Source organism: Monocercomonoides exilis (assembly GCF_001643675.1).
Source record: "Monocercomonoides exilis strain PA203 chromosome Unknown scaffold2-2631571, whole genome shotgun sequence".
Classification (NCBI taxonomy): Eukaryota; Preaxostyla; order Oxymonadida; family Polymastigidae; genus Monocercomonoides; species Monocercomonoides exilis.
In genome coordinates this window covers 135,069-150,193 of record NW_027150547.1, presented here as the reverse complement: position 1 = coordinate 150,193, position 15,125 = coordinate 135,069, and the positions used below count along the sequence as shown (strand labels likewise).

The 15,125-nt window shown below is 41.7% G+C and overlaps 1 protein-coding gene across 1 annotated transcript; it reads left to right on the top strand.

The window, feature by feature from the left end:
- Window positions 1–346: 346 nt before the first annotated feature.
- On the top strand, window positions 347–15,111 carry MONOS_7912 (putative Rab-GTPase-TBC domain; the record flags this gene model as incomplete). The annotated part of the gene is made up of 3 exons (XM_067878278.1): window positions 347–537; window positions 587–14,495; window positions 14,596–15,111. 3 exons carry the CDS (start codon window positions 347–349, stop codon window positions 15,109–15,111), a joined length of 14,616 nt encoding a protein of 4,871 aa, XP_067735548.1.
- Between the last annotated feature and the right edge of the window lie 14 nt (window positions 15,112–15,125).

Genomic DNA, 15,125 nt, shown 5'->3' with positions numbered 1-15,125 from the left:
TTAATCAACTGACTAAAAGACAAACTGATAAAATAACCACAACAATAATTGAAGAAAATTTACAAATTTCACACATTTTGAAGAATATTAAAATTATGTTGGGCCTCCCTTCATTTGTTCATATGAATTATTGTCGTATGTTTTTTTCATGTTGTACAGTTATAAAATGCTTGATAATTATATATTTTATTTATGTATTATTTTTTCTTTGTGTATTGAAACTGTCTAATGGAATCAAGAAAATTTCAAAGAACATCATTTGATTTATCTAAAAAAATGCATTTTGACATATAGCCATCAATATGATAGTTTATTCCATGCGGAAATATCAAACACTAAATGTTTAATGATTCCACCGATTATTTTTGGAGATTCAATATGTATAGGTCCAGAAATGACGCAAGCAACTGATGCTCTAAAACAGGCCCAATTCGAATCACCATCATCTTTTCTTTCGTTGCATAATTTCTTGAGCAAACGAAAATTCAGTGCAAATTCGTGTAGATATGATATTAAGCATCAGCAACACTTTGAAAAGTTTGAATACTGGTATTTTTAATAGTTTAAAATTTTAATCTTTTCATAGAAAGCAGATTTTTTTTAATTATGAAGAACTTTCAAATCCCAATTTTCCTCAACGATTAATTGTATGCGGAAACGAATCATCAGGGAAAACATGGGCACTTCGACGATTATGTTGGAATGCAGCTCAATACTTGTATAACCTCACAAAAAATCACAATAAATCTCAAAATATAGATAAAAGATGGGATCTCACTCCGATTTATTTATCAATTAATCATAATTCTGCAAAGCTTTTGCTTTCTAATATGGTTGGATTGGAGCAGCTTATTTTATCTAGCAATGCTGCTCTGCCTGAATTAATAGATACATCTCCGTCAAAGCGATCATCTACACAATCAATTAAAGAACAGAAAACATATCTTCTTTCGCAGCTATATGCTGGACGATGCTTGTTGTTTATTGATTTATGTCCTTCTGTCTTTTCAATGTTTTCTTTGCTCAGCTCAATACCTCGCAATTATCCAAGTTTACAATCCTTTTCAAATGACGATGAAAGCGTACAATCCAAAGACGAAGGCGATAAGCCACTTGATGACTTTTTTTCTGAAACGTCCAGCGAAGAAAGCCAAACAGTTGACTCTACTGACATGACAGAACATTCATATGAAGAATCTTCTCAAGAAAACGATGCACATCTGCAACATTCAATTATATCAGAGCAGTTATATTCTCAGTTTTCTTCGTTGCCCCCACCTTCATTTCCATCCCTTTCAAATCTTCTCTTTATGTGCCGTTTTTTATCTTCTCCGCTTCTTCTGCTTCAAACTCGATGTATTGTTGCCATTCGCTCCTCAGACATGACGTCTTTGCTGCGCTCGTCACAGTTTACCAAAGGAGAGAGAGGAGAAGGCAGATGGATTGAGAAACAGAGAGAAGCAACAGCTGCTCATTTCGTCTCAAGCGAAAACGGTGATTCGACTGACAACAATTTTTCCGACTCTCAAAAAGGCAATACAGCATCGAATGTCTCAAGCGCTAAAAAAGAAGTTCAACTTGACCCGCATCATTTTCGAAAGAAAGATGGAAAAAGAAGAAGGAGGCATACATCCTGGAGTCAACATCTTGATTCTTTTGCTTATTCGAAAACGCAGTCTCGGAAGAGCAAAAACGCTAAATTGGCGAATGCCGAGGAAGACACTCTGATTGATGAAATTCGACACACGCTGACAAAATCACAGGAAGAAGCAGACCAGAAGAAAAGCAATTCAGCAGGCTCTTTTGAGAACAACTCCTCTTTTGCACATTTCCACCCGTCGCCTCTTCCTTTCCACATTTTCGATAAGCCAAGCTTTGCGAACACTCTTTCCATCCAACGACCTCAAAGTGTTCTCAAACACATTCAACAGCAAGCTATTCAAGATGAGCAATCACAACACGAAAGTTCTGTGCCTTCTCTTCACACAGAAAATGAGGCCTTTTCAGAACAGGGAATGTCTGAGAAAACAGCCTCAGACGAGACCAGTGTGACCGAAGAGAGCAACTCACAGCCTGCCCAAGGCATCCTTCCTGTCTCGCTTTTTCTGTTTTTTTCTCATTCGATCGTTCCGCTCTATTCAACTGCTACGCTTTCCCCACTTACATCGTGCCAATCCAGGGCTCTGCTTGCCACTCGCATCGAAATGGCGGCTGGGCTGAAGGATTTTCGGTGGAGTTTGGAAAAAGCGATGAGCGAAATGGAAAACGAGTCATTTGACAGCAATTCAAACAGCTGCGATGTTTCTGATTGCGATCCAGGAGCTCTTTATCTCACCGACACGCTTCTGAAAGATCCATTTGTTTCCTCATTTTCGCGCTATCCTCTTTTTCTGTGTTCGCTTGCCCAATCTTTCTCTCGTTTCCGCCTGCCTGTTTTGTCTGAGTCGTTTGCGCCAAACATTTCAGTGATGCCTCAACCGTTCTCGTCAGACACACCAGATTCTTCTGTTGCTTCTGCCAATCTTCTTCCTTCCTCTTCATTAGTGTCTGCTGCTCTGTTTGAAGTTGCCAATGCGCTTTCCAAGCCGCCTCTGAACTGGCACCATTTGCCGCTCCGATTCAGCTCTCGTCTTCTTTTCCTTATCGCACTTCATTCCTGTCTCTATGGCATCACACCAACAGCTCAGCTCACTTCACAACATTTCACTACGCTCCCACCCACAGACACATCTTCTGACCGCTTTCCTCATTTCAAAGCAGGACACACCATATTCTTTCCTCAGAGTGACATGTCATCTCTTTCTGTTCTTCTTCCAAACATCAAAATTCCCTTTGCGTCTTTTTCTCAATCACATCTCAACAAATCATGTGCCCATTCTAAAAAATCACATGTGCTTGCTGCTTTTACACATTCCAAGTCGAGTTCTTCTCTTTTGCCTTCTTTTGGATCTGGAAATGCAATCACAAGTGCTGCAAATGATATGCAACATTCTTCCACTTCCGCTTCTGCTTCATCATCATCATCTTCTTCTTCCACAATAATTGCTGACACTTCGCAACTTCCTTCATCTCCACCTCAGCCATCTTCATTTCACGAGCGACATTCATCTCAAGATGCCACTTCATCATCCACTTCAACCACAGAACACAAATCCAACGAAATCGATGCCAATGACGAAGGCAGCAGCGATATGCCTTCTTTGTCTGCTCTTCCACACCCTTCTTCAGCCTTCTCTTTGTCTTCCTTTGCATCTTCGCTCTTCAGCCGCATCTTTTTCGCTCTCATTCTGTCAAACGACCCCAAAGTAGAGCTTCTCTGCCGCTTGGCGCATCGCCTGATGGAAGCAAACAGAATCGACATCGACGCCGAGATGGTTGTGTCTGAGTGCTGCTCCTCGCTTTATCTGATGAGAGCGTGGTGCCAGCTGAATGGGCAGATGGACACGCCATTTTCTCTCCTTGTCAGATGGGTTCCAGTCGAAGTGCTTCCTTCTACAGATTTTTCTCGGACTCATTCCAGCTGCAGCCAGACAGCAACATCTCCTTCGACTCCGATGCATTCGCCTCTGCTCTCTCCGTCGCTGGATGTTTCTGTTGCAGCAAGCGAAACTTCTCCACATTCACCCGATTTGAGCGGCATCCCACTGCCAAAGCAGCTGGATTCTGAAAAAAGCAACGGAGAAGCACTGAAATCTCCGATTGGATCAACATTTAGCTTTTCAAATGAAGGAAAGGCGAAGCCAACAATCGAGCTGAGTTCGTCTATTTCCTCGTTTGTGGCTGAGGCAGCGTCTTCTCCTTTACCGCTGACTGCAAAAGAGCTGATAAGCAACCACTTTAAATCTCCTTCTCTGCTTTCTTTTGTTCCACCAGAAGCACAAACACTGGAACAGCTGGACAGCAAATGGTGGAAGAGAAAGTATCTTCCGCTGAATATTTCTCTGATGATTCCTCCAGTTTCAGCAGTGACATTTGCATCGTTTACAGACAAATCTGAGGCTGAAGCAGGAGAGCTGGCAATAGTGAAGTACTACAAAGAACAGTTTTCTTCGTATTCATGCTCCGAACAAAAAGAGGCCATTTCAACAAGCAATAGGAACAAAACGAAAAAGAAATTAACTGTCAATTCTGAAAACGAAGATGAAGTTAAAAACCATTTTGAAAAGACTGAAAACGGCGATGCAGACAACATCAAAGAACAAACAAAAGAAAAGGAAGGGAAAGACAATGTCTGCAAATGCGATAAAGAAAAGGAAGACAATAAAAAAATTGAAATAGAAAAAGATATGAAGATATTAGAGCAAGAGATGAAAGACAAGCAAAAGAAAAGTGAGGAATTTGGAAAAGATGGCAACACTCAAAAAAAGCAGGATTTCACGTACGGATGTGTGAGAGAGGAAGATACTGAAATTACAAAAAATTACAATTTTGCTCTATTTGATCAACTTCGCTCAATTTCAGATACTTTTTACATGCCAGCTGTGACTTATTTCGAGGCAGCATCTGATCCTCCTTCTCCGATTGAAGTCTTCTATCGCAGCGAGTGTGTCGAAGAGAAGGCAACAGAAAGCATTGAAAACGACAGCAGCTGCAGCAGCGAAGAAGGTACCTTTTCAGAATTGCTGGACATCCTCGCAAATGAGGCGAACGTTCGAGACAGCTTAGAACATGGCTTGAAGAAAAGGTCTTTCAGAAAAATCACCAAGAAAAAGCATCATTTGAAGAAAACAAGATCGCAAAATGAAATGCTTTTATCCTCCAAACAGCAAATGTTGAAGACTGCTTCGTCACCAGATACACTTGAAAGTGCTGAAGAAAAAGCATTGAGAAATCTTTTGGGGATTGATTCTGACGACACATCAGATGAAGGAACGGCTACACAGAAAGGAAACACAGAAACAGAAGATTCTGTCGTTCAGCCACAAACACAATCAAGCAAATCAGCAACATTCTTTTCAGAGTCCTCAACACACATTTCAGATGAAGTGCAAACATCTCACGAAGATGATGAAGAGGCACAGAAGTGCAGATGTGGGTCATCAGCACCTACTTCATATTTCTCAGAGCAGAACATCAGAATGCCTACTGAAAGAACAAAACATTATTCAATTGGAGCAGAAGAAACAATACCTTCCCCACTTCGGAACACAATCACACAAATATCAGGCGAGAAAGATTGCGATGCAAAGCAAGCCGAGCCGATGCAACAAGATCCTATTCATTTTTCGATGGGCACTCCGCTCTCACAGGTGTCGCAAACAACAGACGAAGAAGCATTCGCCATTCCTGTTCCCTTTCTGGAAACGTTCACAAAGCAGTTGTGCATACTTCCTCCACTTGCTCCAGCTGCTCTTCAGTCATCTCCCCACTCTCTCGATTTTCAATTGAGTGAACCAATCTCTTCTGCTACTCCGCAGTTCACTCGCAGTTTTCATGTGCCATCTGCCCATTCAAACGAATCAGCCTCGTCTCATTCCTCAACACACGAGCCATCACTCCAGGATGCTCCTCAGAATTTTGCTGAACATTCGTTTTTGGATTCATCTTCGTCTGACCAGGAGTTGCATGTACCGTCTTTCTTTGATCTTCTTTATCAAACACTCCATCCTCCGATCTTATATCGCTTTGCTCATTTTGCCTTTCAAGAATTTTTCAATGCAATTTATGAAGCCAGACAGTTCTACAGGCACGCTCTCCAATTCATAGCAAAAACCACTCGCTCTTCCAAAAATCAGTCTTCTGCAGTGTCTTCTTCTGATGCATCGAATCAGCTGCATTCACTAAACTTCAACAAACCTGACTTGTCCCAACAGAAATCGCAGCTCCTTTCTGCTTTCAATCATGCTTTTCTTTTCACTTCTTATTTCAAGTCATTCAATCAGTGGTGCAATCCATTCGTTTCTCCTTCTCTTATTCACTCTCTTTATCTGCTGCCTTCTGACTCTATTGTCAGATTCACTACAATGTTTATCAAACGATCTATCCACACAGAAACTATTCTTCCAACAGTTTTTTCACAAAATCAGCCGAATTCGACGATATCTGAATCCCAATCTTTGTCCAAGCTGCAGACTCGTGAGCAAAATTTGCACAACAATGAAAATCGCAGGAAAAATTACTCTTCTTCAGGAAACTTAGCAAAACAACCAATCCAGGCTCAACAAAGCAATGCACTATCAACACATTCTCCATCGTCTTTGTTCTCTTTGTGTTTGGACATCGCATCTGCCAGGCAGGTTGCTCGCAATCCATTTGAAGAGCTGGCTGAGCGCATTCAGAACAGAATCAACAAATTTGGGATAATTGAAACAATGCTCCATCCAATATCTGATTTGCGTCGAGCTGTTTTGAGCGATTTCAGACGGCTGACAGAATGGAGCGAAAACAGTGTGATTGACAACATCCTGCCTCGCTGGAGCGCCTCTGTGATGAAGGCAGCGTTGGATGTTCTGCTGAAAGAACTGCAAAACGAGCATCTCAATCGGATCAGCCAGATACATTCACTGAAAATGAAGATGAAAAGTTACTGCGAATATTTAAATGAGAAGAAAAAGCGACGCTCAACTTCTTCGAAACACAACAAAGTTCCAGAGGCAAATTCATCTGTTCCAAGCTCACTAACACAAAGATATTTTGAGCCAGACTTTTTCAATCAAGAATTATTAACACCAACAGCGTTGGACTTAGCACAGATGTATCCTTTTGCTCAGTCAACAACTTTTGATTGCGTTTTTTCGTCGAGCGAATCAAACAAATCTGCACAGCACGAAAAGAAGTCGAGCTCGCTGATGAATTGGATCAGATCTGCCAAAAGCAGCTCAAAAGAGAAGCCCAAAGAGGATCCTTCATCGTTCGATGAAGACGACGAAGAATTTCGGACAGACAAACTAGATGTGAGCGAGCAGCTTTTGCTGTTTGGGCACTATGCTCGCTTTCTGAGTGAAGCAGATGCCTCAAAAAATACCAAGTCATCTCAAAGAGCAGCGCAACAGACTTCTGATAAATCGCAGGCACTTCGAATGCAGACCATGAGACAAAGCCAGGAACATTCGTTTTCAACATTTGGAAAGAACGACAAGGAGCCTCATTCTTCTCATCCTTCGTCGCCATCAGCAAGGCAGAAAACAGAAACTTTTGGAGAAGGGAATTTTGGTGTGACACCAGTTTTTAGCATGTCTTCGCCAGATTTCTCTCCCATCGCATTGTTCGACTCAAAAATAGCATCCATAAGAGACAAGTGGAACAGCAACGAGCATTTTCCTGTCATAATCACTTTCTTTTCATCGCTGATTGAACTTTCGTCTTCTTCTCCGCTGTTGGTCATATTTCTGATTCTTCTAATTGGCCATCATCCTTTGCTCTCAACAGTCGCATCTTCTGTTTTCAGCAGGCTTATTTCTTTGCCCGCAATTTCTCAGCAAACAGATTCGCTTCTTCGCACTTTACTACCTTCGAAACCTTCTCCTTTTTCTCTCTCTTTGCTCGCCTCACTTTGTGGAAAGGAGCATATCTCAATCAAAACAGAGCTCTTCCGCTCGCTTTCTCGAGTGGTTCTTTTTCAGCCGCTGGAAAAAGATCGCGTGTCTTCTCTTCCGATTGGCGATTCCTCTGCTGTTGGGGCCTTTTCTTCTCAAAGTTTTGGGACAAGCGATTGCTTGTACATCACATCCAGCACTCGCACATCCATGCCAAAAAAAGACAAGAACGAAAAGAGCAGATTTCTAAGGAGAAAAGTAAAGGAAAAGGCACAAAACGAAAATCCAACTGAAAACCCCCAATTCCACGCACCAGCTGCGAAACAAAATGTTATTGGAAAAGAGACTTCAAAGTTCTTGCATTCTTCGGAAAATGAAATAAGCTCGTATCAGCCCGTTTCAAACAACACTGCTTCACAACTGCCAAATTCACTCCATCGCATCACACACTTCAAATTATCTGTTTTTTCTTCTGAACAATCTATCCCACTTTCTGATGATTCGCTTCAACTTCCTAACAAATCACAGTCTCAACCAGATTCTTCTTCGGCCTTATTTTTTTTCTGTGAAGATATGGCCTCTTCTTTTGAGTGCACTTCATTTTTTGAGAGAATCGCACTAAAAGTTCCCTTCGAAGGCAAATCTACTCCATTTCCGTTGGAAATGCCTCCACACAATTCTGATGCCTTCTGCCAAATTTCGTCGCAGGTTATCGCCTTCACTTCGCTTACAAAGATAGTCCTCGACCACATTTTGAGTGACACTACACCACCCACAGCACCACCCACAGCACCACCTCCCTCCAACTTAGCTGATCTTCCTGACGAGTTCCCTTTCCTTTCGTCTTCTGTGCTAATTCCGTTGACGAACGGGACAAACAAACAATCACTTGCATCTTTTGTTTTCCGCGAGCTGGATGAACCATTTGGAAAGCCACCATTTGAATCTCTTTTGAATTCGACTCCGTTTGAACAGCAACAAAGTCCGAAAGAGAATAAGTGCAATGAAGTCAAACAAAGCATTCAAAGCTCAGAGCGATCTTCTCTATTTCTTACAAGTTTCATAACTTTGTGTCTGAAGATTCTTCTTTCTGGAAATCATCTTTTGATGTGGAGAGCTTGCAGAGCGGTGACACTTCTTTCTCCGTTTATCCAGTCACAGTTCATTGCACCTCTTGTCACACTTCTCTTTTCTCTTGCAACACCTCCTCTTCCAGACTCAGCAGACCAATGGACAGCTAAAGCAGGGCCTTTTAATCTTGCACTTTCCACCATTACTCATTCTCCTTCACAACCTCTTCCAGTTGACGCTCAGCAACAAACTCAATCTACAAATACTAAATTTTCTGAGGAATTAACATTACCGCTTATTCTTTCAAAAAGCGATCTTTTGTTTCAACAAACACAATCTCAATCTTCATTCCAAACATCATCTGCAACTGCAACAAACAATACAGCGCATGCTCATTTTCATCATTTTGTTCCAACTGTTGTTATCTGCCACAAAACTGCCAATGAGGCCTTAATCGCATTGACATCCTTGCTCTTCAACAATCCTGCATTCTCCATTCATATTCCTTCCATCCAGAAACACATCTGCACAACGACTACTAAATTGCGTGCTGATGAACTGTCTGAAGCACACGACTCCATTTTTTTCCCGGTTGCATTCTTGCTCTCACACAACTTAATTTGCAGGTGCATTGCATCTTGTGGACATTCACAACTCAAATCTGCCTTTTCTTCTCGGCTTCGCTTTTCGAGAGTTCGTTCTCTGATTCATTCAACGCCAAATCCTTCTTATCTGTTTATGCCTATTTCTGTCCAGCAAACGACTCAATCAGATACAAACTCTGCACAAGCAACAAAAAATCATCTCGGAAAATCAGAGTCGTATTCTGCTTCTTCATCATCTTCTGATTCAGTCCAAGCAAGCTCTGATTCCATTCATTCAGTTTCTACTGTTTCAATATCTTCTAATGACGATCAACTGCCACACGAACAAGCGAGCAATTCTTTGTTCTCAGCACATTCAAATGATAATTTATTTGAAGAACAAAATGTGTTGCCAACAGCAGAGGATGCTCAACATTTGGCTTCATGTGTTGTCTTTATTGCTCTTTCTGCGCTTTCAGACACAAACTCACCCGAACAGCTTGCATCTTCTGCTCTTTCTGTTTTAAAGGCGTTTCACTGCGATTTCCTAGTTGAGCAATACTCCAGTCATCTTTGCGCATCCATAGCTGCGCTGATTCAACTTTCAGATGAAATAAACGATGCTTCTTCAGAACAATTGCGCCAGTTCACATCTTTAAGCAGCTCTCAGTTGAATGTTGCAATTAGTCGACTGATAAGACAGTACCTCAGATTGCTTGGCCAGACAGGTGTTCTCAACAGCCAAACAGAAAATGTTCTGAGTGACATTCTGTCTTTTGTTCAAAGGCAATGCTCTTCCCCATTCGAGCACAGTTCTTTGGTACCTCTCCATCTGACAGCTCAGCAAATGTCTTTCTATCAGAGCGAACATTCGCTGCATTCATCGCCTTCGACATCAAGTCAAACACACACCCCACATTTGGGAACGTACCATGTGTCTTCTCCAATTTCAAGCACTCCCTCGCAGCAAAGCTCTCTTTCTTCTGGTTCCTTGCATTCGTCTCCATCTCCAGTCATTACTCCCCTTTCCTCTCCATCAGTACGTCCTCTTTCTCCGTCCAAGATGACCTCTCCAGCACCAGCTTCGTCAGCCTCTCCTCCGCTGTCGCCATTTTCAAGCACTTCTTTTCTGTCGAGGGCAGCACATTCAGCAAGCCCAACCACACACATCCAGTCGGCTCATTCATCGCCATCGACGCCACTTCCGGAAAAGTCTCCAATAATCCGTTGCGAACAGCTGAAGACACCAAAGACAGCATCTTCTTCTGTCAATGAGTATACAAATCTCACTGGAATTTTGGGGCTGAGTGACTCAGATTTGAAGCGTGTGTCTCAAGCGGAGGCAATTCGGAATAAGCTGAAAAAATGCGCTGCCAATGATTATTTATATATTTCTGGTCTGAACAAGGAACATCACCTTAAAGATGTTGAAAATGCAAACATCAACAATCTGTGTAGAGGATGCTCTCGTTGTTTACTGGAAAATGAAGAATTCGAACAGTATTTTGTGAATAATGAATCATCAGATTGCTATCAATTTTGCATAAAGCCATCTCAGCTGGAATTTGATGGACTAAAACGCCCTTATTTCCACCATTCGTTTTTGAACAGATGCAAAGAAGCAAGCATTTCCAACAATTCAGATGCACAACTCAAGCCGTCTCTCTCTCAGAAAATATCCTACATTCAAAAATCTACATCACATATTAATCATCTTCCTTCTTTCTTCGATTATTCGGCAGATTCTCCAGTAACCTCAATGTCTCCTTCTTCTTTTCGCTCTTTTTCACCTATTCCTTCGTCGTTTTGTGGATCTCCTCTTCCTTCTTCCATGTCTCCAAAGCGTTCATCTTCGCCTTTTTCGATGAAAGTTTTGAATTCTTCTTCTCCAAACATTTTCCGCAGATTATCCGCTTTTATTGAATCTTCAACCTTCCCTCTTCTTTCAAGTCCGGTTGTAAGCTTTTCTGCTTCTTCTTTTCATCATTCAGAATTTTTAAATTCGATTCAAAGTTATCAAAGCAGAAAAGTGGAAGTCATTGATGATCTCAGTTCAGAAATGCAATGCAAGTGGATTAAATGCGAACATTCTCCATGTACTTCACCCGCGATCATCAATACAGCAGAGGAAATAGCTATCGAAGCAATGAAAGCGTGCTTATATATTGTAACGGGAACAGTGAAGGATATGAGGGATGGTAAAACCAAAGAGGTTATAAGTACTGTGCACGATTGTTCTGAATGTTTGAGCAAGTCCACAAAAGAAGAAGAGCAGGACACATTAAGCGTCTCAACAAATGAATCTATATTGGCAAACCAGAGCAACCTTTTTCTCGACTTTCAAAGAATTGATTCTCCAGCTATTCAGTTTGCGTCTGTTCGTTGCCTTCGATCTCTATCTTTGCTTTCTGTTCTTTCCAATCAGAGTCCATTTTGCTCTGATTGCTTTTTTACGCTTTCTGATTGCTTTGCTTCCCTTCGCTGTTGCCTCGAAGAACACACACTGCTAATGGCTGGCGAATATGTGAAGATGATTCCATATTGCTGCCTTGTTAGTTCATCTCACCAGGAAAATCACAATTTCATTCCATTTAGGGAAGATGTCTTTGAAGATAGCATTACATCAAGCTCTTTAACTTTGCATAGCAGAAACTGCGCAGATGCCTTGCTCCGTCTGCTCTCGATTATGAGCGAATATCCGACTTTTGATCCACATCTTTCTGAATTCAAGCGACTAAGTTCATCGATTCATAACAGTTCCGAAAAAATACCATCAAATTCATCAGCTTCAGATAGCGAAAATATCAAAGGATTTGCGAAAGAAGAATGCACGCAAATGATACTTGAGCAATGGCAGTCTTTGCTAAGTGTGACAATCGAAACAGCTTTCATCCTGATGTGCGGGGTTATCAATTCTGACAGCTTTCTCTTTATTCTTGGCATCAAAAAAGGGGGAAATTCTTTCGAAAAACCTACTTCATTTAGACGGAAAAGTTCTGTTTCTTCGATTGCAGAGCGAATTGTTGCGTTAATCCAGTTGCACAATGAACAAAAAGCACTTGCTATACAAAATTGCAACAATCCTCAGGGAATCAACTACTTAAAATCGGAATATTTTTCTGTTCTGGAACTACCATCACCAAATCTCTTAGCAAAATTTCTGTCAACTATATTACCTTTTTTAGGCTGCCAAGTGACATCTGTTGTATCATCTGCTGTTTCTGTTCTTTGTGCGCTTTCTTCAATCACAAACGCTCATTTTTTGTTGACAGTTATTTTATCGTTCTTTTTCAGATATTTTACAGAAGAAACTCAAGAAGATGTTGCGCTTTCTCTTCATCTTCTTCATCCATTTGATTTGATTCACTATCTGACGATATCATCAAACAAAGGCAAAATTTCATGTTCGTCCGTTGAGGATCAAATGTTTGACCAACTTTCGATTTTAAATGGACTTGTGTCACTTTTGATCCAATATGGCTCGAATTACTCGATGGTCAAAGCACTACTATTGCTGATTGAGGATATTATTTCTTCTCCATTTGCTTTTCGCTCAGTATCGGATTTTACACAAACTCCGCCACTTGTTAATATCCCATCAAATGCTTCAACACCAATATCAATCATTAATGCAACTCGGATATTGATTCGATCGTTGAAAGTGGCTCCGAATTTGACTTGGCCAGTTTTTTCACATTTTCTTCAGATTCAGTTGAGTGTTTATCCACATTTTTGCCTTCCGTTTGATATCCGCTCAATTTTACATGATTCTTTGAGAGAATCCCCTTCTTATCTACCATTCATCCTCTCAGATTCAGCCAAAACATCACCCATCCTTCTTTCAGCACCCTCTTTCACATATTTCAGTCCTTCGCATTTGATTGATGCTCCTCCTTCTCAAACAGAAACAGATTCGCTTAATTCGATAATTCCTTTTTTCAATACTTGCAATAAAACATCAAGTGCCTTCACACAAAAAACTGGTAATGGGTCGAATTCCAAACAAAACAATTCATTTTCATTTGGATTTAATTCATTTTTGCCTCAAGCCACCAAACAAGTAAAATCGAGCATGCATCCAGCATCAGCTTCAGCCTCTGCTTCTCCCGTTCATCTATCTTTATCTTCTGCGATATTTGCTACTCTTTCTTCTCCTTCAAATTCGTCTTCATCGACAATACTTCACTCCATCTCACCGACTCGAGGAGGAGAGAGCTCTTCTGAAGAATTCTTCGGAGAATGCGAATTATTGAATGAGGAAGAAATGAGCATTCCTTATATGTATGTTGAGAAACAATTTAGAGGGAAGGGAAGGGCATCAGGACAGCTTGCAGAGAATAAATTTGTTGCGACTCAGCTGAGATTCGCAGGATGGGTGCGTCAGATGACAAGGAATATGTTAATTACATGGCAGGATTATGAAGAAGATTTTGCTAAAGCAAGGGAAATCCGATCAATACTTGCACGAGAAGAATTTGAAGATTCAACAAGATTGGAAGCAGAAGCTCAAACATCGCAAGGACAAATTAAATCCGAGGAAAAAATTCAAGGACACTTTCAGCACTCGACTCAATCATCAGCATCTCTTGATAAGATCTCTGAAGAGAACAAAAGTACAGATACGCTCAACTCAAAGTCATTGAATTTAAATATGACCAATGAAAGTGAAAGTCAAGCGCTTCCACTTTTTGGATGGTTGAACGAAAGCGATTCAGATGAAGCGAAAGCATTGACTCCCATTTCAACTGCACTGAAAACACCTCATGACAATTTTTGTGGATCAAGGGAAGCTTGGAATGATGAAATTCTGTCAGTTTCCATGCATTCAAGCGGTAAAGCAAACCAACTGCCAGATTTTGACATAACAAGAGCAGAACTTCCATTACAACCGTTTGTGAAAGCATTTCCTTCTGTGCGCATGATGGGATTATCGTGCGAAAAAGGAATTGAGCAGGAGAGAAAATCTGAGAATATTAGATATTATGGGGAAAGAAAATTTCATGAAAGATTGATTGGTGACGATGAGCTTTCAATGTTTCGACTGCCATTCCGTACTATTGAGCTGGATGTGAAACGGACAACTTTGGTGTCAAGTGCAGATGGAGGACATACAGTTGACTTTTCAAAGGATGACGTTCGAGAGCTGCTAATGAGGTTTGTTGTTCGTTGCCCAGAAATAGGATTTTTGCAGGGTATGTCATATCCAGCTGCGCTTGTTACGCTTTTCGGAGACAAATTTGGTGCATATGAACTGTTCACAAACATTGTGCTGTCTCCATTCTTCACTCAGCTGTATCGCCTGACGCCTGCGTTTATGCAGCAGATGAACGGGTTCTTGCATTACCTGCTGAAGAAGTCGAAATTGGTGTGCTGCTTTTGTTTTCTCTTTTTTTTTAATTTTAATTTTGATTTTTGTTTTCCTTTCTTTTTTTGTGGTGGGGATGGTGATTGTGCTGTGTGAGCAGCCAGCGCTGCGGTTCTTTGGGGAGCTGTATGAGCGGAAGGAGCTGATGTTTGACTTTGTGCGGATGTGGTTTATTTCGCTGTTTGCGAAGCGGTTCAGCGTGGAGATTGCGTCGGCGGTGGTGGAGGAGGTGCGGTGGGGAGACCCGTCGTTCCTGTTCCGGGCAGCGCTAGGGCTGCTGGTGGTGCTGTTTCCGGAGGGGAAGGAGGCGGCGTGGCGGGTGCGGGGAGAGCGGCGCGGGGAGGCGGTGGATGCAGTGCGGGGGCAGCTGCTGGGGATCAAGCAGGGGGTGGCGGCGGTGTCGGTGGGGGGAGTTCCGGGAGGCAGTGCGGATGGTGGATGTGGAGTCTGGAGACGCCTTCTGGGCGCGGTGGAACTCGTTCGGGGGCGCTTCCTGACAGGCCAGCAGACGCCTTGGATGAAGGAAAGAAAAGAGAAGCAGTTTATTTTTTTATTTTTTGTTTCTGACAAAATGCATTTGCTTGTTTGCTTGCCTCTGGCCCAACATCCTGTTTGATGTGGCGAGTGCTG